The following is a 23556-nucleotide window of genomic DNA, read 5'->3' on the forward strand; positions in this document are numbered from 1 at the left end:
CTTTGAGACATGCGGCTAAATAAGGAGGTATGATTCCAGGGCAACAAGGACATAACGGCAAAACTACAACAACAAGCCATTCCAAACAGCTTGTTAAATGTCTATTTGAAGCTAAACAGGGGTTGGAGGGGGGCACACTTAAGTTTGGCGAATATCAAAATGTCAATTATAGCAGAAAATATTTGTAATCGGAGACAGGTCGTAAGCTGTGGGGCTGCTATATGCTGTGCTGTAAAAGCACTTACAGTGAGTCTTCTACATCACTGTGGAGGAATTTTGTCCAACTTTAATTTGCAGAATTACTTTAATTCAACCACATCACAAGATTCCCCAGCATGAATGGCCTCTACAAGGTGATTCTGAAGAATCTCGATTGGTGTGCTTTTTCTGCAGAATAACCAGTTTTGTGCGTAAGGTCACAAAATGAATGCGGGGCATTCTCTTTCAGGATCTTCTGGGTGAGAGCAGATTCATGGTTCCATCAATTATGTCAAGACGCAAAGGACTAAAATGCAGCAAAGTAGCCCCAAACACTCACACTACCACCATCATGTTTACATGTCAGCATGATGCTCTTTTTCTGAAGCTTCAGCAGATTTAATAAAACATCAATAAAATCAATAATAAAACGTGTTTTTGGCAAAGGTAAAACGACACTGTGTTCCTTTTGGCCTTTTTGCCCAGTCTTTCTCAGCACAGAACTATAAACACTGACCTTAACTGAGGCTAGTGAGGCTGCAGTGTTTTATAGTAGGGAGAGTCTTAATTATACACATACTCTGCATTTAGCCTTGCTGTTCCAGTTACAGACGTGGTAATGTTTGCTGTTTAATCCTGCAAGTGCTCTAGTAAAGTCACTGTGGACTAACATTAAGTTGCTCTAATGCAAGCTTTTCTACAAAACTATTTTTATGACAAGGAAATAATCATTTTTCTTCCCCAAGTAGACAGATGTTGAAATTCAGCAAAAGTAGACCTTATTTCATTTGAGATGATTTAATTTATATTTTGACTGCGTCATTTTGGGGCCTCCTGGATGAGTAGTTGCTGAATTCTTGAAGCAACTTTGGTTGATTCTTTAATCGTCTCCAGAATGGTAGATGCCAAGGACAAATTTCTTTAGATCATGGAATGATGTGTTGCTTTTTGTAATCTTTTGGCCCATGTGATCACCAGGCGGGACTGGTCTAGTAGCTTTTTTGTCTAAATAAATAACCATGTTTTTGTATTAAATACGCGTAATTTTTTAAAATATCGACAACTTTTTGATTTTCTGGAATTTTTGTGGCAATAACGAATCAGACATCTGTAAATGGGGGAATGCTTTTCCAGAGCATTGTAGATGGCAGCCGAAAGCTTATGTCCTGCCTTAGATATGAAATATTGCTGACTGAAGGGTAAGTTAGCCGATTGATGAATTATAAATACGACTGGAATGCAAAATTTCCATATTCTGTATAGGTCAGAGTGTGCTGAGCCTATGCTGTTGGTACCGCTGGGCATCATGGTTAGATATTAAAGTGCTGCAATCTTTACACAACTGTCCCTCAGAGCTATGTCACCCACCCCACTTGCAATTATAATAAGCGTTTGCTCATTTTTGCTTCTGCAACTTCTCCTTCCCATTACCAGCACAATGTTTACAGCTTTCATCTTCACTTGTTAATCTTCTCGCGATCATCATCTCCATTGTGTTTTTTTTTTGGAGGAGCAGGGGGAAAGGGTTGTTTTTTGAAGCGAGAAACAACATCCCGTTAGTTTTAGCCCCATATCTTCTTGTGCTAAGCAGGCTCGTGGGGCACTGATGGCAGAAAAAAACAATGCACGCCCTCCTGCCATAAACAAAAAAAACAACAACAATGGGGCAATTACAGACCGATGCGCCGCAACCTCCACTTCATTCTCCGTTATCTTCATTATTCAGTTCCTCTCGAATCAGCTATTAAAGGTAATTAAGCGATTCATCAAGTCAGTTTCAATTACTGGGAGCTTGACAGCTGCAGATTGGAATCAGTGGGGGTGAGAGGAGAGGCAGAGTGAGAGGAGGAAGCGTGGAAAAAGTAAAGAGGCAGAAAGCAGGCGAGAAGTGCTAACAGTTTAGGTAGCGCTTATGAGCCAGACAACTGGCTCTCTCCTGGATGTCAAGTGTTGCTTCATCCACATCCCCGTCCAACTCCGTCCGCCCAGCGCCCGCGGAGCAACAGGCATCATAGCCACTGCCCGCTCACTCAACACGTGCTCCGTCATCAACTCGAGGCCTCCCAACACTAAATCAGCTGGATTATCATTGCGCCGTCGTAACTGGGGGGACTGTAATATCACAGTTTATGATGAATAAAAGTGCTCTCACACTCTCTCACGCAATCACACCGCATGCAGCAGAGGAATAAATTTTCTGCCTGACACAGAGTGCCCACTCGTAATAAAGCTCACATGTAGTGAAGAATCATAAAATGCTCTCGCTGAAGCATCTAATTTATGTCAACCTGTTCCCAGGTCCCTGGGTTAAATTTAGGCTGGCGCTGAAGCTAAAAGCGGCCCAGACGGTGCGTGTGTGTAACCATCAGGTGTGGCGAAGCAGACCATGGCTTCAATTTATGTTTGCCCGATTAACCCTAATGTCCGCCTCCGCGATTTTAGATGTTAGGTTAAGGAATAATTCATTTGGAAGGAATTATCGTACCTCTTAGTTGTCCATTAGAGTCTGGTTTACCATCACCTTAATGGCCATCATAAGTCATCCAGGTCTGGTTGTAATTGCTGGCCTAAATATTGAGGAGCTGCTGATCTAATATATCTAGTAGGATACTAAAAAGCCAAAAGGACAGTTTCACAACCTGAGGCTCCTGCTTTATGTATATTAGTCAACTGCGAAGGGTTCGTCTGCTATTAATTAAATTTTTGGTATATCAAGGTGTTAGCACTTGATTAGGTAGATTAAAGGTGGATTGTTTGACAACATTATGTCATCGAGGAGATTAGAAAGTGTTCAACCAAAGCAGTGAGACAGTAGGACAAATCACATTCTGTGCATTGAAGTTCTATGCTCTTGCTCAGACGTGCCAGTTTTTCTTTACCTAGCTCTCATGCAGGAGTGATAACACGTTAACTGGATTCCCAGCTGGCCATGGTAAATGCAGTACTAGCATGTAGTATCTTGCTAGTACTACATTTATTTATTCATGGTTATTTGATCAGAACCAGCACATATTAAAGGTTATAAAGTAGCATGTAGCCATCAGCATAATTGATCTATTTGGGCGTTTTGTTTAACCCTTTGAGGTCGACGCCCGCCCTGTGGCGGGCATGACGTCATGCATTTAAAAGACTTCTGTATAAAAAAAAGACGCCATGAGAAGTGAGCATTTCATTTCTGTTGGACAGTAGAGACTTCAAACTTTGTAAAAGTAGTGTTTTTATATTGATTTTGTTTTATATTTAGTTTTTATGGTGAAAATATAAGGGCAAATTCAAAATTAGACCAAAACGGCCATTTAGACCCAAGACTCCAAAGAGGCATTTTTAAAAAGTGCTTTAAATTAAATAATAAAGCTTAGAAAAGAGAGAAATCTCTTCCACTTACAAACGTGTGGACTGACTTATATTGAAACCATTACCGGAAAGCAAATGCTATGACTGCATCAAGGACATTACAAAAAACAGATGCAGCAGCAAAAAAAAAAAAAAAAAAGGATTTAAAACTACACGTGTGGAAATGTTTGCCAAACCAATCACGACTTCATAGATTTCTTAAAAGATTGAGATATACAACAGATTTCAAATGAGCAGGTGATGTGCTCTAGTGCTTTCTTCCTTTGACTGATCAGAGGATGTTTACGAAGTGGGATTTGAATATGTGGGACTTGAAGAAGCTCTGGACGATTTGTTGTCATTTCATAATGCAATCACGAGTGGGTGGTTGTGATCCAAGCCCATTCATTTATATAATTTTATAAATTCACACATTTAAGTAATAAAAATCAAGTAAATATTGGGATATATATTAAAGTATGTAATAAAAGAAAGCAGAGCACAGGATTTTGTAATAAAATCTTAAATGTAATGAATATTAAATGTGTTAAAAAAAACTATTTCATCATATTTATTAATTTATTTGTTTAATGTGTTTTCCATATCACCAAGTACTACAGTCCTACACTATAGAGATTTATAAATTCAAAAAAACTTGTAATGTGTGACTTTTTAACATTTTATTTTAGATTCATTCAGGCCAAATTGCAGAATATTTTCTGTAGTGTTAATATGATTAAAACACACATTTTTTTAGGGTTTTGTAACTTTATTTATGACTTGACAGGATGTGTTATAGTTTACGTTAGATTTTAACAGAACTTTTCAGCTTACTCTGCTGTTTCTCTATCATCTAATCTTGCACAATCTGCAAGGCTCTTTCAACAACAGGAATTAATGTAACCCTCACATCCTCTGCACAACAGCTGGAAATTAAATAATGGCACTGCATTCAACATACTGATTGTCTCTCTTAAAAGCAGCATAAACATTGCTGACATACGGACCATAAATATCTTCGGAAAAAAGTAAACAGCTCATTTAAATGAAGATAAAGGAATGTAGCCCGAGGCATTGTGGAAATGCAAACAAGAAATGAAGACCCTCATGCTGTAAAAGCAACAAAAAACAAAACAAGCTTACTTATTCAGAATAATTAACTTTTAGAAAACCTACAGAGTTTTCTTTTTCTTTAACTGAACATTAACATTCATTCTGATGAGTCCACTTTTCCTGTCCTCTCTCACTCTATCAAACTGGCTAAAAGTTGGGATCATTCAAGAAGTGCCCAGATTGCACCGAAAACAAAACTTTTGGTACCTACGAATGATCAGAAGCCTGATCATCTCTAAGGAGGTTCTGTATGACGACATAAATCTGCTGCACCTTGCAGGCTTGGACTGGACGGCCCTCTGCAGTGAAGTGGTTATTACTCAATTTAAATTCATACTCAAAAGAGAAATCACACAAAAATACAAGATTTAATATCTCTGCTTAAAATTTTGGAATACCTATTTTCAGCATTTATTACAGGAACATATTTTTCAAACAAAAAGTAAGTAAATCCAACATTCAATCTGATTACATTTATTCAATTAAAGAAAAAACATTTTCAGGAATCATTGTTTTTAATGCAATAATATCACAAATTACTGGAATGCTTAAAAGTTCCTTTAACAGAAATATAACTTCACTTTGCTTCACTTTTAAGGTGGTCAGGGTGTCTGGAAACTTTTATTGCACTGAAACATCCCCCAAGTCTCCTTGGGTTCAAAAGCCAGTAATGTCATTAATGTAATTTTTAACTCATAAAGTTGATGTATCTCTAATCTCTCACTGTATAAACTGCTAAAAATATTACATGTCTGGTAGAGCCTGAGGAAATAGTATTAAATGTGTGGATAGACATAAATCAGAAACACTGTTTGCGCCATTGACCTGCATGGATAATTTCACAATTGAAGGACCAAACAAGGCCATGTCATATTAACTAATCAAATGCAAATCTTTGTTTTAAACTCAACTGCAAACAGTGAAGATGCATGACTTCAGTCATGAAAGCCGAAAGCTGAGTGGTGCCTTAACAAAGGTTTCAAACAAGCCCGCTTCATGGAGTCTGCTCAGTAGACATGGAGAAGAAAGTACATGTGGCAGCCTGCAGAAAATCTTAAAATAAGTTTGACTTTTCTCTGATTTATTTCTGACCATTGAATATCTAAGATGAAATGTTTTTACTGTAGGTGAGATGAGGCTTTGTTGGCTGACTGTTGTCCATAATGGCACTGTGGATTTTCTGTTCCATCATTTTTGAAATGTACATTGTTTCTTCGTCACTGTTTAATTTGTATATAAATGTTAAGTTACATTATACACATAGCTGTACAGGTGTATTGAACTGTGTGTCTCCTTATGACTAAGACAGAAGACAGCATGAATCTTGATTTAATAACTTCCCAGAGTTTTAAATAGCACCACCTACCATGTTGGCTACCTTGATGTCTTGTATAGCAAGGCACACTGTGGTATTTTGAACATGCAGCAATTTGGGTTACATTTTAAAAATGGGATTTTGTACAAACTGTTATTAAATTATTACTATTAGCACTAAATGCTAATATTAAATACTAAATACAGATTAAAATATTAACTTTGCTATCATTTTATCCTTTTCTTAAAGTAGAAATGATAGAACCCTGTTTTGCAGTAACGTCTTCCTCACAAAGCACTGTGACAACATTGATTTTCTAATATAAATAATGATTAACCTCTCAAAGAACTGGAGTGGACCGTAGCAACTGATTGATTTGATTGACTGCTACTTCTAAATTAAAAGGAAAATTACTTACCAATGTGGCTCTTGTGTAACGTGCTCTACGTGGTTTGTATCACTGGAAAAGTGCTATGTAAATTAAGTTCATGGAGAGTTAAATCTATTTCCCATCTTCTTAACGTTGAATTTGATATGCATCCTGTTGTCACTCATCAAGCAACTGAAATGTTTGACATACATACCCAAGTTGGAGGATGCCCTTCCTTCTGCAGCCCTGTCCTTCAGTCCTTCAGCGATTGACAGCTGCTGTTCATGGTACTGCTTGGCTCTCTCCAAGTCTTGCATACAGCGGGCAGCGTGACCCAGCCCTGCATATGCCCTCATCTCGATGGACTTTTCCTCCAGCTCCTGCGCAAGCTCCAGGACATGGGTGTGGTAGGACATGGCCTTGTCAAAGTTACGATGGTAGTGGTAGGCACTACCGAGGTTGCTGTAAGCTCGGGCCTCTTCTCTTTTATTTTCCAGGGCTTTAGCGATGCCCAAATGTTGCTCGTGACATTGAACAGCATTATCAAAGTCTCCCATGGCGATGTAGACGGCTCCCATGTTTCCCAGCTCACGAGCCTCAGACAGCTGATCCTTGGACTGCTTGGCCAGCAGGACGCACTGCTTGTGGCTGGCGAGGGCGTTCGGATAGTCCCCTATGGCGGTATATACATGGCCCAAGCTGCTCAGCGCCATTGAAGCAGCCTGCAAAAAGACATAAGAATCGGTGCGTCAGAAATGTTTTACTCTGTAGGCACACGAAAAAGAAAAAAATCAAAAACTTTAATTAATTATACCAATACTTCATTAACAAAAAGTAATTTTTTGGCTCTGCTTCACAAATTCCTCACCAGCACTAAAATATCCCTTTATCTAGAAAATTGTACATGGATCGAGCTGAAAAAAATAAATAAATCACAATACCTGAGTTTTAAAAGAGGCCTAATGCTCAGAGACCAAACAACAAACAAAACCTGATTTGATTTCCCCTATGCTGAGAGAGGAGGGGGGTAAAGTGTGATGCAGATCAGCACAGCGGCAGGCTTTCTTTAAAGCTGCCAGTTTGCCCACTGCAATCATGCCTCATGGCGTGCCACCACCAACGGAACAAAGACTCTGTTAATCAGGAGGAAGAGGAGGGAGGTTTCAGCTTCACACCACATCTGTGGGGGGCCAGCCAACTGGTGACAAGACCTCTCTAGTAGAAAAAAAAAAAAAAAAAATCATCCAGGATTCATTTCGGATCTCCACTCAGACTTTAACTCTCTCCACCAGGGTTCGTCAGTGAAAAGGCAAACCGTCAAACTAGACTTAAAAGCTGACATTGCAGTCGTGAAATATAGATGGCTGCCAAAAATGAAGTCTTGACCTCTTATGTGACACTTTCACTGCAGGCTTATTAACTGTATATACAGAGGATAAACAGTGGGGAATTGGGGTCAGTTGTCATGAAGTGAACAGATGTTCAATTAATCATGCAGGAGGCAGATAATAAAGCATATCCTTTCCAATGTCCCACTTTGCAATCTCCAGCCAGGATGGGGTTTGGAGAGAGGCCAGCGAAGAGGTGAACCACCATCCTGACAGTTAAGGCCATATTAGTGCTCTTCTAGCATAGCTTAGGAGTCTGAAAACTCTGAAGTCAGCAACAGCGAGGGATACATTTCTGCAGGCATAAAATGTTCATGAAACACCATTCAAAGCCAATCAGTTTAAAACTTCCCAGCGATACTCACAAAGGGAGCAGATTGAACTGATTTTTCACAAAACAAAGTTAGAGATCAGGACGTAATTTGGTTTCTTGCTATTAATCAGTGTTATTTGGATACTATATATATATATATATATATATATATATATATATATATATATATATATATATTTTATTTTATTTTTTTGTAGAAAGCATAAATCTTGCCATTTGAAATATAAAAAAACCTTTTTTTCCAAACACTGAACAATCCACAGGCATGTAGAATCTCTTGCACAACATGAAGCTGTTACAGAGAGAAGACTCAAACTTTACTACATTTAGTAGAGACGACCACAAAGAACTTAAAACAAGATAACTGGATATTATTTTATGTTGTACTAAACTTAAACTTTATTAATCAAAAAACATTTCCTGAATGATTATTGTCTATATCCAAAAAAATGTCTTCTCCTGTTTTTGAGTTACAGCTTTTGCTGTTTTAATGTACACTGAGGGGTATTACTAATTTCTGATTTTAAAATGCTGTAACTATTTACTTTTTTAAAAATACATAAACAGGACATTTAACAGACCACTTATTGGACTTTCAAGACATCTGTTTTGACATGATTCTTCAAAATTGGTGTTTTAATAACTTTCTATATTGTACCAATAAAATTGGACATTGGCAATTGACCACAAAATATTGATCGGATCACCTCTAGTTTGGACTCTCCTACAAGCCCTTATAAAGGTATTCTCTTTTCTGAGGATCTTTTTTGGCAACCTTTTTTCCAAATGCACAAATACACAAAATCCAATCTTTCCTTCATTCCACACAGCTGCTGATGCTGGAACCAATTACCTGCTGACATAAGAACTTCCAGCAGTTTGCTCAAGTTTAAAGACTCGACAAGGCATTATATGAGCCCAGGAGGCAATTACCCTCCGTCACAACTGTTGCTGTTTCATGTTTCTAGATAGCCTATCTAGAGCTGCTCAATTACATGTGCCTTTTGAAGCTTCGCTCCATCTCTCTGGCTCAAACTTCCACTTTTCTTAGCAGAAAACAGAAGATTCCTCATCTCTGTCCGTCTTCAGCCGAGCACAGCGGGAGACGAAGGTGGGGATGCGAAAAAAGGGGGGAGGGCGCAATCTACTTCAGTGGAGATGAGTTGCTCTTGTGATCAGTGTCCCTCTAAAGTGATAGTGCAACGCTGCATTTTCTCCTCAGATGGGAGCTGAGATAGGCAGATAATGAGGAGCCAGCCGTTCCAGTAACAGAGGACTGACTGTGTTTGGGCTCCAGGAAGGTAGACTGAGACTATCTGTGTCTGTCTGCCCCAACACAAAGCAACATTTTTGCCTGGAGAAAATATTATTCCACACAATCCCTGATTTGACCCATTTCAAATCAGACCCATTTCTAATTTCATTCAGTTTCTTTCCTGCACTTATCGCTCCTCCATCTCTGCTCTGACCTCCTCCTCCCGGTCTTCGCACACATAATCACACCCACCCATTCGCACTTCTCCTTTACAAAGTCAGTTCTGATTGTGTTTACAGAGTCCAGCCTTCCTCCGGATGTGTGGGGATTTGACTAATCCTACCGCCGTCCATTATAAACAGTTGATAGGCCACTGGCTCTAATCAGCTAACACGTTCTGTAGCATAGCTAACCGAACTGAAAGACAAACTTTCAGACAACGAGGGAGGCAGCAGATTCAGAAATGCTTGGCTTCTGTGTCATTAGCCATCTTGTCCCTCGTTGAGGACTGTTACAGAGAATTGCAAAAATATTATTGAACTTTTTTTGGGGGGGGGGGGGGGGGGGGAATTTGTGATAAACCAACACAAAGTAGGAGATATTTGTGAAATAGAATGACACATGGTTTTAATGTTTTTTACAAATAAAAGTGAAAGATGTGGCAGACATTTTTTATCTAGATGCCCTGGGTGAATACTATGTGGTACCAAACAATGAAGCCTTGTGTCTACTGGACGTTGCGTATCAGGGTGATGCTTTTTCTGCTTCGTAAGGGATGATGAAAACCATGTATTCACATCATAATTACTGTGTGAGCAGATCTGCTATATGAAATCTTATCAAAATACATTGAAGTTTGTAGTTGCAATGTATAACAATGAATACTTTTGCAAGTTAGGTGTTTTTAACCCATACCTCTGGAGGTAAAAAGAAATTGACCTCTGAAGATTAGATCCTCACAACCTGCAGCAGAGTTTTCTCTGGTGGCCAAAGTTGATGGTTCAGTGTGAATTTATGGCTCTGAGCTCCGTGGGTGTTTCTTTTTCTCATCCTGGAACAGAGTGGTGCCCACAGCTTTACTGCCGTCTGTGGTTATACCTCACCTCACAGCTGTGTGACTACGTCTTTGAAAATCCTCCTTATTTCACTTTGGACCTTTGAGGTCAGACGAACTCCAAACAGCCAAGGCTATCATCAGAGCCTGGCTCAGGCTACGGGGACAACCCCGGCTGCCATGAGATCTTAGTGGTTGGATCATGGTTGCACTTGTAAGGCAGTCTGCTTTGAAGAAAGCTCAACACATGGGTGTGGAACCTCCCTTTGAATCAGCGAAAGCAAGCAAACACAAATATTGCCAGGTGTACAAACAAGCACCGACTGCTTTGACAGGATTACGGGCTAGAAGGTCATTCATTCCTTTAAACAAATTTGATATGAAAAAAGTTATGACTGAATAAACTGCCAGTAAAGCTTAATAAGTATCACAAAAGTTTAAAAGTCGAACCTTAAGACATTGTAAAATTTAACGTTAGACCAAGTTTTTTTTAAAGCCCATTTAAAGACAGTTGTGTTTTTTGTTTGTTTTTTTTTTAATTATTTTTGTCACATTACAACCATAAACTTAAATTAATTGGGAAATGTTTCTGTAAGGTCTTTTCATAGACGCATGCCTTTCATTCTGAAGAAAAGCATAGTTCTAGCTTTAATCAGCAAAAAATGTTCAATCTAGGATAAAATATTAATTTGTATCCTCCAAATGGCTTTTGCCAAACTGGAAATGGGGCATCTTTGGGCTTCTGAAAGCAGCTAGCTGCACTAAACTGTGGGTCACGGGGAATAAGTTGCCGCAGTTTAATGCAAACGCAAACTGCACTTTGTAAATTTGTAAAATACTTTGAAAACCATGTGTCATTTCAATTCCACCCCACTATTATGGATTTCTTTTATTTGTCATCACATAAAATTCAAGAACAATACAGTAAAGTTTCTGTTTGTATTCTTGCAAATGCAGCAAACTTGGAGGGGCTAGAATATTTTTGCAATCCAAAGCAAAAATATTCCATCACTTCATTGATGAAAATGAATGATAACCCCATATTTCTGCCAAAAATCAGAAAGAGACATCTTGCAGATAGGGTTGGGAGATGATGGTGTTAAAAACCCTGCAGCCTGCCCTCTGTCCAAACAGCAGGCTGCAGGAAAAATCAGGGCAGACCTTATTTCTGCAAAGTGCTGTTAATGGGATTATATGAAAGAGGAGAAGAGCTGCTCTCTCTTATAAAGAGGAGACAGACGGCAGGTTTGATTCTATTACCACAAAGGTGACAACAACCTCTCTGTTCGCTCCACCAATATGGATGTTAATCCTTCAGCCGGGCGTATTACAGTTCCCCATGTAATCAACAGGAGCAGTAGGGATGCAGAGATCCAGGAGTGAGAAGTTTGAAAGATCAAGAAGGTAATAGAGAAAAAGCATACGTTGGCAAGAGAAACAACACGCAACTTTTAAAGTTGTCTATTGTTATTTAATTGTCATTCTAAAACAAAATCTGTGATTTATTAATAAGTGTACAGGTTAGTTTTTCATTACAGATCACATTTTAAATGTATTTGCAGTGTTCAGAAACATCTTCATGCAACATTTGGTGAATTCAATGCAAAGAATTTGAAAGATTTTAGAACCTAACCAGAAGTTTCTGCCACCAGATGCAAACTGGAAAGGCTTGTGTAAAAATCTACAGAAAGTATATTTAATGTTGTTTTAAGCGCACAAACCTTTGCTTCAAAGTTTTGTTTAAGCAAAGTAAAACAACTATTTTCCAAGATCTGGCTGCACACCCCAACACTTGCACTGCAAATACACAAAATCTGATCAAGTATGTTTGGTCTAGTTTCTTGTGCAAATATCTTAATATCCTTGAAACAAGACAACTAACTTACAAGTAACTTTTCAGCAGCTTGTTTTAAGTAAATAAATCATTAATATTGACGTACTATTTCCACTGGTAGATTATTTCACTTATGACTAGTACTTTTTCATCAAGTGAAACATTGAACAGTTGGACATGTCCATTCAAAAGTTTAAAGGTTTCACTAAATTCACCTGCAAAGGTTCATTCTGAAATTTCCCGCCGAAAGCCGGAAATCCTCTACCTTTATGTAAGTATTAACAAAGGTGAAAAAAAATCAGCATACATCTCCAAAACAAAGAAAAACAGAAGCAAAGAAGCTTCATTTATTTAAAAAATAAAAAATAAAACAAGATATAATGGTCTGACTCAATTTATTCTTAATTTAAGTTTTACAGACTGGTTTGGTTTACCAAGTGCTTTGGTTTACCAAGAGAACAACAAACAAAGCCACTGTGATGTCAACAGCTACTCTTACAGTTCACGCACACACACCCACCCACACACACACTAATATACCCTATTGTAAACACATGCACAAAAGAACAGAGGTCTAATTAAAAGGAACTGGAGTGGGAAGGTGAGGAAGACCATGCACCAGTGTCTCTCTTAACAAGCTGGGCTCGGGGACAAGCTGGCAGGGAACCGAGTCCCACTTTAAAATGAAAAGGATGTGAGGGTGGAGCAGCGCGGGAGGCGAGGGGGGAGCATGAAAGGCTTCGGGAGAAATTGTCTTTGAAAGATGAGAGAGGAGAATATTGAAGACATCCCTAAGGTGAACATTTTCTTTAGATCTACATTCACCTGCAGCAACGCACGTTGACAAAAAAAAAAGGAGGCATCTGAGATGCAATCAAGTCAAACAGAACAGGCCAGTGATGATCTCACAGAATCTCATAGAAAAAGACGCTCTCCGGTGCATTTGCCGTTATCCGCGTGAGTGTGTGTGCAAATAACGTCTGAATAAATGGCGTTATTCATTTATTCAGAATAATAAAGGGGGGAATTTACAGGAAATATGCTGGTAATATCAGCAGAGAGGCTGGGGGTGGGGTATTGGGATTTGACAAAATATTCCTGTGGTTTTATGGGTCTATACTCCATTCGCTGTCCCCCGCTCTGTGTTTGCAAAGAGATACGAACCCCAGGGGAGCCACCATTAGATCAGCCAAATGACTGCTTCTCTGCCATATCAAAACCTTCTGCTTTTTAAGCTGGCAAAAGCTGTGCTCTGCCAAGCGAGGGCAGGTACAGCTGCGCCTGACTGCTCTCCTCCACGCACACTCGCAGGCAAACATGGACACTCACATGCACACACAGCTGTAATTTTATCGCTCCAGAAGGCATAACGTGGATTTGCCTACACGACCATGAAGCCCCCCCCCCCCCCCCCCCAAACATAACCAAATTTCTCTAATCAGGGCTTCTTAAGTACTCTTATCTGCATTTAGTAACAGAAAATGAATGAAAATGTACTACTGTTTTATTTTTCCCAGCCAATTAATAATACATTTCTTATCCCTAATGTTACTTTAAGCCCTACCCTTTACTATACGCGCCTTGCAGCAAATCTTTATTTAGCTATGCGGCATGTGAGTTAAAGCTGAGAGTCTTTAGGAACAATGAGAAAAAGGAAAGTCAGCAAGGAAGAATTACAGGAGCTCGACAACACAGAACTCCCCGTTTCCTCCATGATTGTTTTACTTCACTCTTCCGTGCTAAATTTTGTCGACATTTGTTGTGAATTGGAGCTACATAAATAAACCGAACTGAATTGTCCAGCTTGACTTAAATTACACACCTTTCACGTTTTCACGATTCGGAATAGCAGTTTTCAAGCGTTTGTTTCACTAAAAGCATAACTAAAACAATTTCCATGCACATACAGTACATTCTTTGACCAATCCCTGCATCTGATTTGATCGATTAACGGTGATGCTCTTCAGGACACATCCACACAGAACTGACACTCACAAAATAAACATATAATGTAATATAATATTCTTGATGCATCAAATCAAGGCATTTAAATAACCACATAGTTCCTTCTTTTGCATGTGAAAAAGTAGTTATTTTCTGGTACGCTGTCACAATAAACAAATAGTGGATTTTTTTTCCTCATTATGTCGGAGCAACAGAATCCATAGAGGTAAAGACCCGTTCACAGAAACACAAAATTATACCACATATATTCCCTGGATTGTGCCCACGTGCGCATAGCTTCTTTTTACTTCTTGGATTCGTGCACAAAGGACATACATCGTCCAGCAATAATTGTGTGCCTGTGTTGTTTTGTTGAGCATATATTCTGAGTTGGCTGTAAACAAGCAACAAGGGAGAGGGGAAGACACACCAGAGGCAGAGAGAAAAATGTAACCTGACAGTCTCCTCTGGCATTAGTGGAAAATTTGACTGTTCCCTTTACGTGGCTGCGGGGGTTTGATATTTCAAGCTGCCTCTCTCCTGCAATGCGATAGACAAAACACTGTTTACAGAACTGGCCTAATGGTAAGACAGGAAAGCAAAGGGGAGCAAGGCGGAGCGACCGGGCTTCCCTGTAGCGCCTGTCTTGGAGTGGCCGTCCCCTGTGACAGGATGTCAGCATTGTTCAAATGCAAAAACAGCTCTGCTGCCATCTGATATAAACACGTGAATCTAAGGTCTGTGCGAGCAGGAAATTGAAGAGGTAACACACAGGGGATGTGTGGCACTGTGAATGAATCTTAATGCACTCCAAATCAGAGCAGGGCCTCAAAGGGTTATATACGGCGCTGCTGTTTGTGTCTTTACTGAAGTCAAATCTCCACAGGAAGAAAAAAAAATAACTGTGTGATGCCTGCTGGTGTAAGGAATCAATTCTGGAGAGACTTTGCTGTGACAGAAAGGGAAATCACAGTGGTGTTTCAAAGTCATTTGAGATGTGGGAGCGAGGCGTACATCAACATTTGCCACTTTGCAAAGCCTCCGGCAAGGGGTAGAGAGGATACCTCCTTCTTTAGCATAATGACACTACTCAACTAATACAGGTGCGACGCAGAGATGCAACGGAGATAGATGGAACGACCGATGATCATTTTTAAAGTGCTTCCATTAAAAGCTAATTAGCTGTTTTCATTGCTTCCTGCCGGGTTTGAGGACAAACTGCCAAATATAGTGCAAGCTCTAAGGCCAGTATGTCCGTCAGAGACCGTTCAGCAGGGCGCCCAGCAGTCAATCCAAGGACGCAACCATCTGAGGTTATTAAGAGGCGCTCTGCAAGCTGAAGGGTGGAAGGGGGAGTACCTGTCAGGGCGTACAGCTGGACAAATCAGGCCTGGCAGACAGAGTTCCATCTTTTTAATGGTACACAAAAAAGGGGAGGGGAGGGGAGATTAAAGAACACACAGGTTAAGGTCTGAGGACCTGGATCGATATGAGCTGGCCAGAGTTGTTGCTTGGAGCAGCCTGACACAATGAATGAAATGAAGAGTGACAACCAACTGTCCTGGCTCTCCACGCGTCACGGTTTTCTCCAAGAAAGGTGACAGGGCGTCTGGCGGCCCCTCCTCTAGCCACTCGTGCCTAATGGGTTTAGACCACTCAGATTTCTGTGAACTGAAAGGAAAATTGAATTTTTTTTCCCACTTTTTCGGAATGATGTGGGGATTTAGCTAGTGATATGAAAAAGCGAGTCATAAAATCAGATTTTTAAAATCAACTTTTAGTATTTTTGTCAAATTTAAAATACAAGTGTTGATAATTAATGTGATTAAGCTTCCCTGCTGAACCTAAGAAGTGAACCCACTGTTGCCTTTCAGTGGTAAAGTCCTGTTTTGTTTTTCAAAGTTTTTGGCTGGGATTTTCTGCATTGAGTTTGCACATTCTCCCAGTGCAGGCACGGGAGACTCTCCAGGTACTCCAGCTTTCTGCTAAAGTCTAAAGACATGAATGTTAGCTTGATGGGTCCCACTAAATTGAGTGATGTCTCTGCGTTGCACTGTGATGAACTGGCAGCATGTCCATGATGTGACCCTGCATTGAAAGCGGTGTATGTGTCTAATATAGTTTTCCTACTGCATTGTAAATCTTTGTCCCCAGTTTTAATTCATTTTCAGCTTCAGGTTTTCCTCAAGTATTGCCTTGTGTTTACCTCAATATTCCTATCAACTCTGACCTGTCCTTGCTGAAATGCAATGCTTCCCCACAATATGATGCTTCAACCACAATCCTTCACATTATGACTGTTGAGGGTGATGCAGAGTGTAATTTGTTGCCACCTATACTGTTTGTTTGTTGGCCCTAAAGTTGACTTTAAGTCTTTTTTTTTTTTTTTTACCACATGTTTTTTTCATCACATGCAAACAGGATATCTTAAGTCATATTTATAGAGTTCAAATCTAAGCGCCCCGTCATTCTGACAGCTGCAGCTCCTCCAGAGTTCTGAGTTAAGGGCCTGATGGCCATTTCTCTGAATAATGCTCTTTTTGCCCCACCTGTCAGTTTAGGTTAAGAGCTACATGTTGGTAAAGCAAAACCTTTTCTTCAGTTCTTCAATCATAAGACCTTGAAAAACTTCTTCATGCTTTCTAGATGGGCTATACTGCAATTATCTTTACATCTCTTTGTTGGTTGCAGTTGAACTGAACTGCTGCAGCGTGTTTGCCAGCATGTATCTGAAGGTATGATCACATCACTCCAGCTATAGCTAACTTTCCTGTATGTCTTTTGTATTGATTTTAAAATACTTTTACTTCTAAGGTCTTAAATAGTTTGGCAGCCTTTTGTTTAACTAAATTGCTTGAGCAGTTTATCCCCAAAAGACCGCTAGGATGATCTGTCCTGATCATGTCTTGGTCACTAGACTCTGAAACAGCTTGTTGTCTGATGAACCCACTGCAGAGCCTGGATAAACTATTAAATTCTTCTTGAAAAAGACAAATTTGTTATGTTGGCTTTTTAAGTTCAGTTTGAGTTCTATTGGGATTTTTTTTTATGTAGGGTCGTCTGCTTGTTAAGCGGTCTATATTTTTCATTTCAACTTCTGTATTTCATATTTGATTGTATTTCACCATTTTATATGTAATGCTTTTTTAATTTTGTGAAGCAGCTTGTTGGTTGAGACGATTAAATTTTAAATTAAGCTTCGACCAGCTCTAGGTGAGATGTTTATAGCTAACCCTGCATTAAACTTTACATCTTTATCCTTGTGTTTTATCCCTGTTCCTTGTTCTTTGTGATGCTATTTGTTCACTGGTGTCTTCTAACATACCTCTAAGGCCTTCACAGAAAGCGCTGTACTTTCCTAACATTATCATCTGAAGTTTTATTTTTTATTTATGTAGTTTTCCATAACCCAGAGGCGAAGTGAAGATTTCTTATTGAACTCCTACTTTCCTACAATTATGTATGCATGCATTCTGTTTCATCTTCCCAAAGTCAATCAAAATATGCTGACAAAAAAAACCTCCCACCTTGCCAGGCCTTCTCAAGTCAAAGCCAGTGCAAAAAGCATTACTGGTTAACAGAATGAACTTGCTGATGTTCCAGAACAGAGAACTTTCCTGTTGGAGTATTGCTTTATGAGTTAAATTAAGCTTTATAGAAATCCAAGACAGCTGTTGTGCTTTGCGTGAGAAAATGTTTCATCCAATTTCTATAAAGATGCTTAAACTCATGCTGATTAGAGGATTGAGTGACTGCATGAAAGACATTACACACACTGGAAGACAAAGCTTTTCAGCTTTTAACACTCCTTTCATAACACCTGTTTCCTGCACCAGAAAGCAGCTGCTGTTCACAGATACAATCTGAGAAACCAACTGTACACTAAATGCTCAGCCAAGCAAATAAAAAGCTGGAAGCTAAACTTTACCAGCTAATAAGCTTTGAGGTTTGCAAATGATGTCATTTCTTGCATGACAAATGAACAACGCAGATGGTTCTTACCCTTTATTAGCAAATGTCGCAGGTCTGAGGTCTTATCATAACCCTGTCTTGTACGTATGTCTCGGTCTTGTCTCTTAACTGTTTTTTAATCTTCCCCGTCAAATACCAACTCCTCATGTAAAAAAAAAAAAAAAAACCTAAAATAAACAAATTAGTTGTATGAGATGCTTAAACTCTTCTTTCAAGATGTGCTGCAGCTCATCTTAAACTCATCTTTAAGTTTAAAGACAATTGCCCCTTCTCCTTTTTTGTACCTGCTAACATCATTTCCTGTCAGAAGAAATGTCCCAATTCAACCTAAAATATTATAGATGTAGATATAAAGGAATTATGGAGAACAAGGTCTCAACATTCCTGACTAAACTTAGCTCACAATCGTTGTTCTTGCTGTATTGTGTGTACCAGGTGCATCCGTAGGAGTTGCCAAGCCAAACGGCACCACTTCCATATCCAGTTTTTGAAAATTCACATCTATGTTCACATGGGCCTCTTGTGCTGAGCTATTGAATGTGGGTTTTCTATAAATGTTTTATGACAATACCAACAGTAGTAAGACTAATCGGCTGTTTCAGCTTCTTTGTGCGTCAGTGTAATGTTATCTCATATATTTGTGGGTGTGGAGGAGAGAAATTCAGACACTAGTCATTAAATTTTACAATGTGTAATGAAAACCACCCCCTATTAGGACCATACTAAGAAAAAAAAATTAATAAAATTATGAGAATAAAGTAAAACAAATGTGAGAATGAAGACGAAATAACAAGAGAAGTAACATGGGAACAAAGTGATAATATTATGACTTTATTATTGTACAAATTTATTCTGATAATATTTTGACTTTATTCTTGTAATTTAATGACTTTATTCTCCCAATTTTATTTTTAACATTTTCCTAGCCCTTATATACTGTTGTACAGACAAAGAACATTTAGTCACACAAAATTAACTGGACCCTGAATGGAAATATGTTATGACTCAAGTTAACAATAAATCAAACAAAATAAAGGTAAAACATGCTAGTTTTAGCTCAAGTGTCAGTTTGAGCAAGATGTAAGTTCAATGAATACTGCAGTTGTCTGGGTGACGTCAGATATATCTTGTTTAAATAATAAAGTTTTGTGCATTTTAAGTGCACATTCTTACAACACTATGACTGATCTACAAAAAATTGTCAACACTGTGTTTAGGCGGCATTTTAAGGCAGTCCTGTATAAACTCTGGTTTCAGGACAAATTATATGTTGCAACTTAAAAAATATATTTATTATTGAAGTGGGACACAATCACATCACTTGAAGAGACCATATAATACTGTTGTAACACAGTGTGTTATTTTGTTGGCTAGTAACTTTTAATTAACCTAAAAGGACTGGTTCTAAATCACTTCCTCTCGACTGCATATAAATTGTTACTAAAAGGTACATTAACGTCATTGCGCTGAGTTACACTGCTAACTGTACAATGCAAAAAAGAGCAGGTAAACAACACAGTAGATGGAGTGTGAATGTTGCGGCAAAAGCAGAAACATATATTGCCAGATGACCAAAGGTGTGCAGCGAGCGACATTGTGCCCCAGGCAAGGTTCCATTGTAATGCATATTTTATTTAGTGTTAGAGATCAAGTCAAACAACTCAATTCCAAGTAAAGTCACAACTTATTGATGTCTAAGTCCAAAGTACAAGTCAAAAGTCTTTTGTGTTTGTTTTTTTTTTCAAGTCAAGTGTGTGACTCGAGTACAGTGAACCCTTGCTATATCGCGGTTCACCTTTCACGGTCTTGCAGCTTCACAGATTTGCATCGTGCATTGTGCTCTGCATTCTGATTGGCTAAACAGTCTCTCCGCTTCTTCTCTACCTGTGTGTCAACAAAGTTGCAGTATAATATGTACACGTACGTAAAACAGCTTGTCATATTTAACATAATCGATGGTGGCATGTCGGTTTATAAGAATCTTTTTGCCTAGAAGAAAAAAGAGCGACAACAACTGCTGATAACTATGTTCTTCTCTCGAAACACCTGCACCGCGGGCTTTAGAAGAAAAAAAAACGCAACAGAGCGGAGTCAGGATGCAGCGGCTCAGTCAAAAAAGCAGTGAAATACACGTGAGTAACTATTTGTCTTATTGTACTTTGTATTTTTTTTCATAATCATTTTTCATTTTCTCCCGTTCTAATCCAATGACTCGGGTCGCGGTGGGGGGTTGCTGATCTCCGCAATTTGGGCATGGGAATCCGCCTCAGTTCATACTAAAATTATTATTTTACAGTACAGTAGTTATTTGTAAAAAAAACAAAGTTTATACAGTACTTTTTATTTGTTAACCAAATGTTTGGGCCTGTAAAAAGGTTTTGTTTTTTGGTTTCAATGTATTATGTAGTATTTCATTGTATAATAATTGTAAAAAAATAAAGATTATTACTTCACCGATTTCGCCTATCATGGGTTCTTTTTGGAACGTAACCCCCGTGAAAAACGAGGGTACACTGTATTACATAATTCAGAGTCACATCACTCAAGTCCACATCTGTACCTCTTAGTGGGAGACATGGGATATCTGAGCTTTGGTATCTCCAGTTCAGTAATTTCCTAAATTAAATTCCCATCTTGAAAAAGACATACTGACAGCTGTTGAAAACCTTGGCCGCATTAAAACAACCTGTAAATTAATTTAGCTAGCTACATCACACCTTAAAGATGAATCTCGTCATTATGCTCAGCAGCGTGGTGCAAATAAATCAGAGATGACACACAGCTGAGAGAGTAAAAGGGCCCTGTTCTACCTCCAGTCCACCATAACGGCCATTTAAATCCCTTCCTTCCTTCCTTTCCCAAAATGTAATTACAAGCCTGGTGAGGGAAGCTGCTTGAGCCTGGGTGGCCTGCACAACACAGCACCAGCTCTTAGTGGGATCAAAACACGGGAGCTTTTTACTTCCAACACACCTTACTGCTCCTTAGACTGTTGCTCCTTCACTAACCTCATGCGGTTGATGCTGATGGGCTCTACAGTACGATTTAGCTGCAGGTGGACGGAGCTGCTTTGCCTGATAAAGACTAGTGGGAGGATTTTAGCAGTGGCCTGTAAAAAAACATTTAAAAACACATTATGGACACATGAACACACATCCTCAAATAACACAAGCGAACACAGTACGTCCCTCTGAAACACATTTAAGACAATGCTATGCTCTCTGTGTGCAACAAGAACAAGATGGAAAAAAATCCCAGGAACATTCCTCTCGTCCCCCTGTGACACACATCTGTCTCCTTGAGTAACGGAGTTCCTTCATCTGCGGAGGCAGAGGGGCCAAATCCCAAATAACCCAATTAGTTTCCCTAAATCAAAAATTTCCCAAGACAACACAACAGAGATCTATTAATGCAGTAGATTTTCAGGTATTACAGGCTTTTACAAAACAAATAGACAGCAAAGAAGATGATCGCAAGGAAATGCTGGCCTGTGGTGCTGATGTGGGAGGAAGAAATGATCTGGAAATAATTGTTCGCTTTGAAGGCCTGTTGTCAGGGAGAAATCCAAGGCCACCTGCTAGTAATGCCTCCAGCCGTGAGCACATGCCTCAAGACTCTGATTGACAGAGAGGGTAAATAGTTGCTAGCAGGGGCCCTGATTGTATCTCTCGCCTCTGGCAGAATAGCGGTGAAGGTGGACGAGTGATTGGCTTTTGTTACGGCCCTTCAGCCACAAATTAAGTTGGCATCTCAATCGTGCCACCAGAGCCGTGAGTTTGCTATGAGCCGATTTCTGCATCTCCAACCCATCCTCCATACAAACAAACAAGAAAAAAGAAGTAAGAACACCTCTTCCTTTGCTACATAACCAGAAGCAGGGTGGGGGGTAACAAGCGAAAACCAATCTTAATGAAGAAAGATAGGTTGGAGGAATGTTTAAGGGGAAGGGGAGTTCAGTGGAATGAAGAGAGAGAGCTGGAAAGAGACGCATAGTGGGGAGAGAAAAATGTTTACCAAAAACTCTGCAGGGACTTGGTTGGAATTTTAAGACCTGATTTTGCTGGAATGCTTGTTGTGTTCAGGTCACGCAATGTAACAGAGGGGAATATGCCAGCGTAGGAGGAATACTTTGCCTCACTGAAGTCTCCCCTCTGGTGACAAGCTGAAACTAAAAGACGCTTGCTACAAGTGGAGGGAGTAGGGATGGGGCACGGGTGGAGAAGGGGACTTCGGCTCTCGCACAATACCCAACTGTCTCAGAACAGTAACATAAGCACCAATGGAATTATATTTTAACTTGACTAATTCAAAGAATGACTATAAAACACCAGGGTGGCTTCAAACAAACAGGTTTATTTAGTCTATTTATTTGGTTACATCAAACTGCAGAGAAGAAGCAACAATGGATCCATTCTTTTTATTTTCTCCATTTTGGCATGTCAGGCATACCATCTTGAGAAACTGGTTGCCTACATTTGCCAGGAACGTTTTGCTGTACAAGAAGGATATCTTAATATGGAATCATGACTGCTTTATTGACTTTATTAAGTCAAGACTGTGTCTGACATTAAAGTAGAGAAGTCATATAGTTGGAATAAAAGTCTGTGCTTGTGGAACCATCAACTATTTGTACTCTCTGTGTATGTGTGCGTGTGTATAGATATAGAGGTAAGAAGCAACCCCATCCCATACCTGCCACAGGCCAAGCACAGAACCCGGTTACCCTAGCGCCCCAGAGCCTACCCACATCTAGGGTAGCAAAACAGCCCAGCACAGAGTAGAAAAGTCCCCAACCCACCAGGCAGGCACCAGTTCACCTCTGGAATGCAGACAGACTAAGGGAAGGAGGGCACAGCACCTTCCCACCTAGTGAGCTAACCCCAAGGAGCTCCCAGAAGGTCAAAAGCTGCCAACTGGGAATCAATCACATGCACAGATTGCCCAAGCCCCTACACAACTAACACCAAACCAAGGGCAGTTACTCTCCGCCCCACACTGGGTCCCTACATTATTTACCCAGCACAGACACATAGACAGAAACAAATAAGGACAATGTCCTTACCTGGGCCCAGTTCCTCACCCTCATCCCTGGTGTACACACATATGTCTTTATAGTCTGTTTTGCTATGAATGCAACTGTGTATCTCTAAAGTGCATTAAAATTAGGGCTGTAGCTGTGGTGATGAAGGCCCCACTGCTTGCTGACAGTAAGGAGTACCACAAACTCGATATTCATATGTGGCTCTAGTTTGTTAAAATGACAAAGTTGGGTAGTGGGGATTAAGGGTGTCATTACATTTATGCCAGCTTAAGCTTTACTTTTAATGTTAACGTTTCATACAATTAATTCTTAAATCCAGCCTAAAGCAGTCATATGCAATAAATCTTTGAAAATTATTAAAACATTCATGTATTCAACTATTTCAATTCACTAAGTAAAATACAC

General features: G+C 39.5%; 1 protein-coding gene across 3 annotated transcripts in view; it reads right to left on the reverse strand.

Annotated features, from left to right (window-relative positions):
* Positions 1–23556, reverse strand: part of ttc28 (tetratricopeptide repeat domain 28) — a 229141-nt gene that overhangs the window by 44360 nt on the left and 161225 nt on the right. For all 3 annotated transcript variants that reach the window (XM_023343547.1, XM_023343546.1, XM_023343548.1), the window contains one exon: positions 6544–7051. In XM_023343547.1, coding sequence (XP_023199315.1) covers positions 6544–7051 — 508 coding nt within the window. The remainder of the gene's footprint in view (positions 1–6543; positions 7052–23556) is intronic.

This window comes from Xiphophorus maculatus, chromosome 12, assembly GCF_002775205.1.
Source record: "Xiphophorus maculatus strain JP 163 A chromosome 12, X_maculatus-5.0-male, whole genome shotgun sequence".
Taxonomy (NCBI): domain Eukaryota; kingdom Metazoa; phylum Chordata; class Actinopteri; order Cyprinodontiformes; family Poeciliidae; genus Xiphophorus; species Xiphophorus maculatus.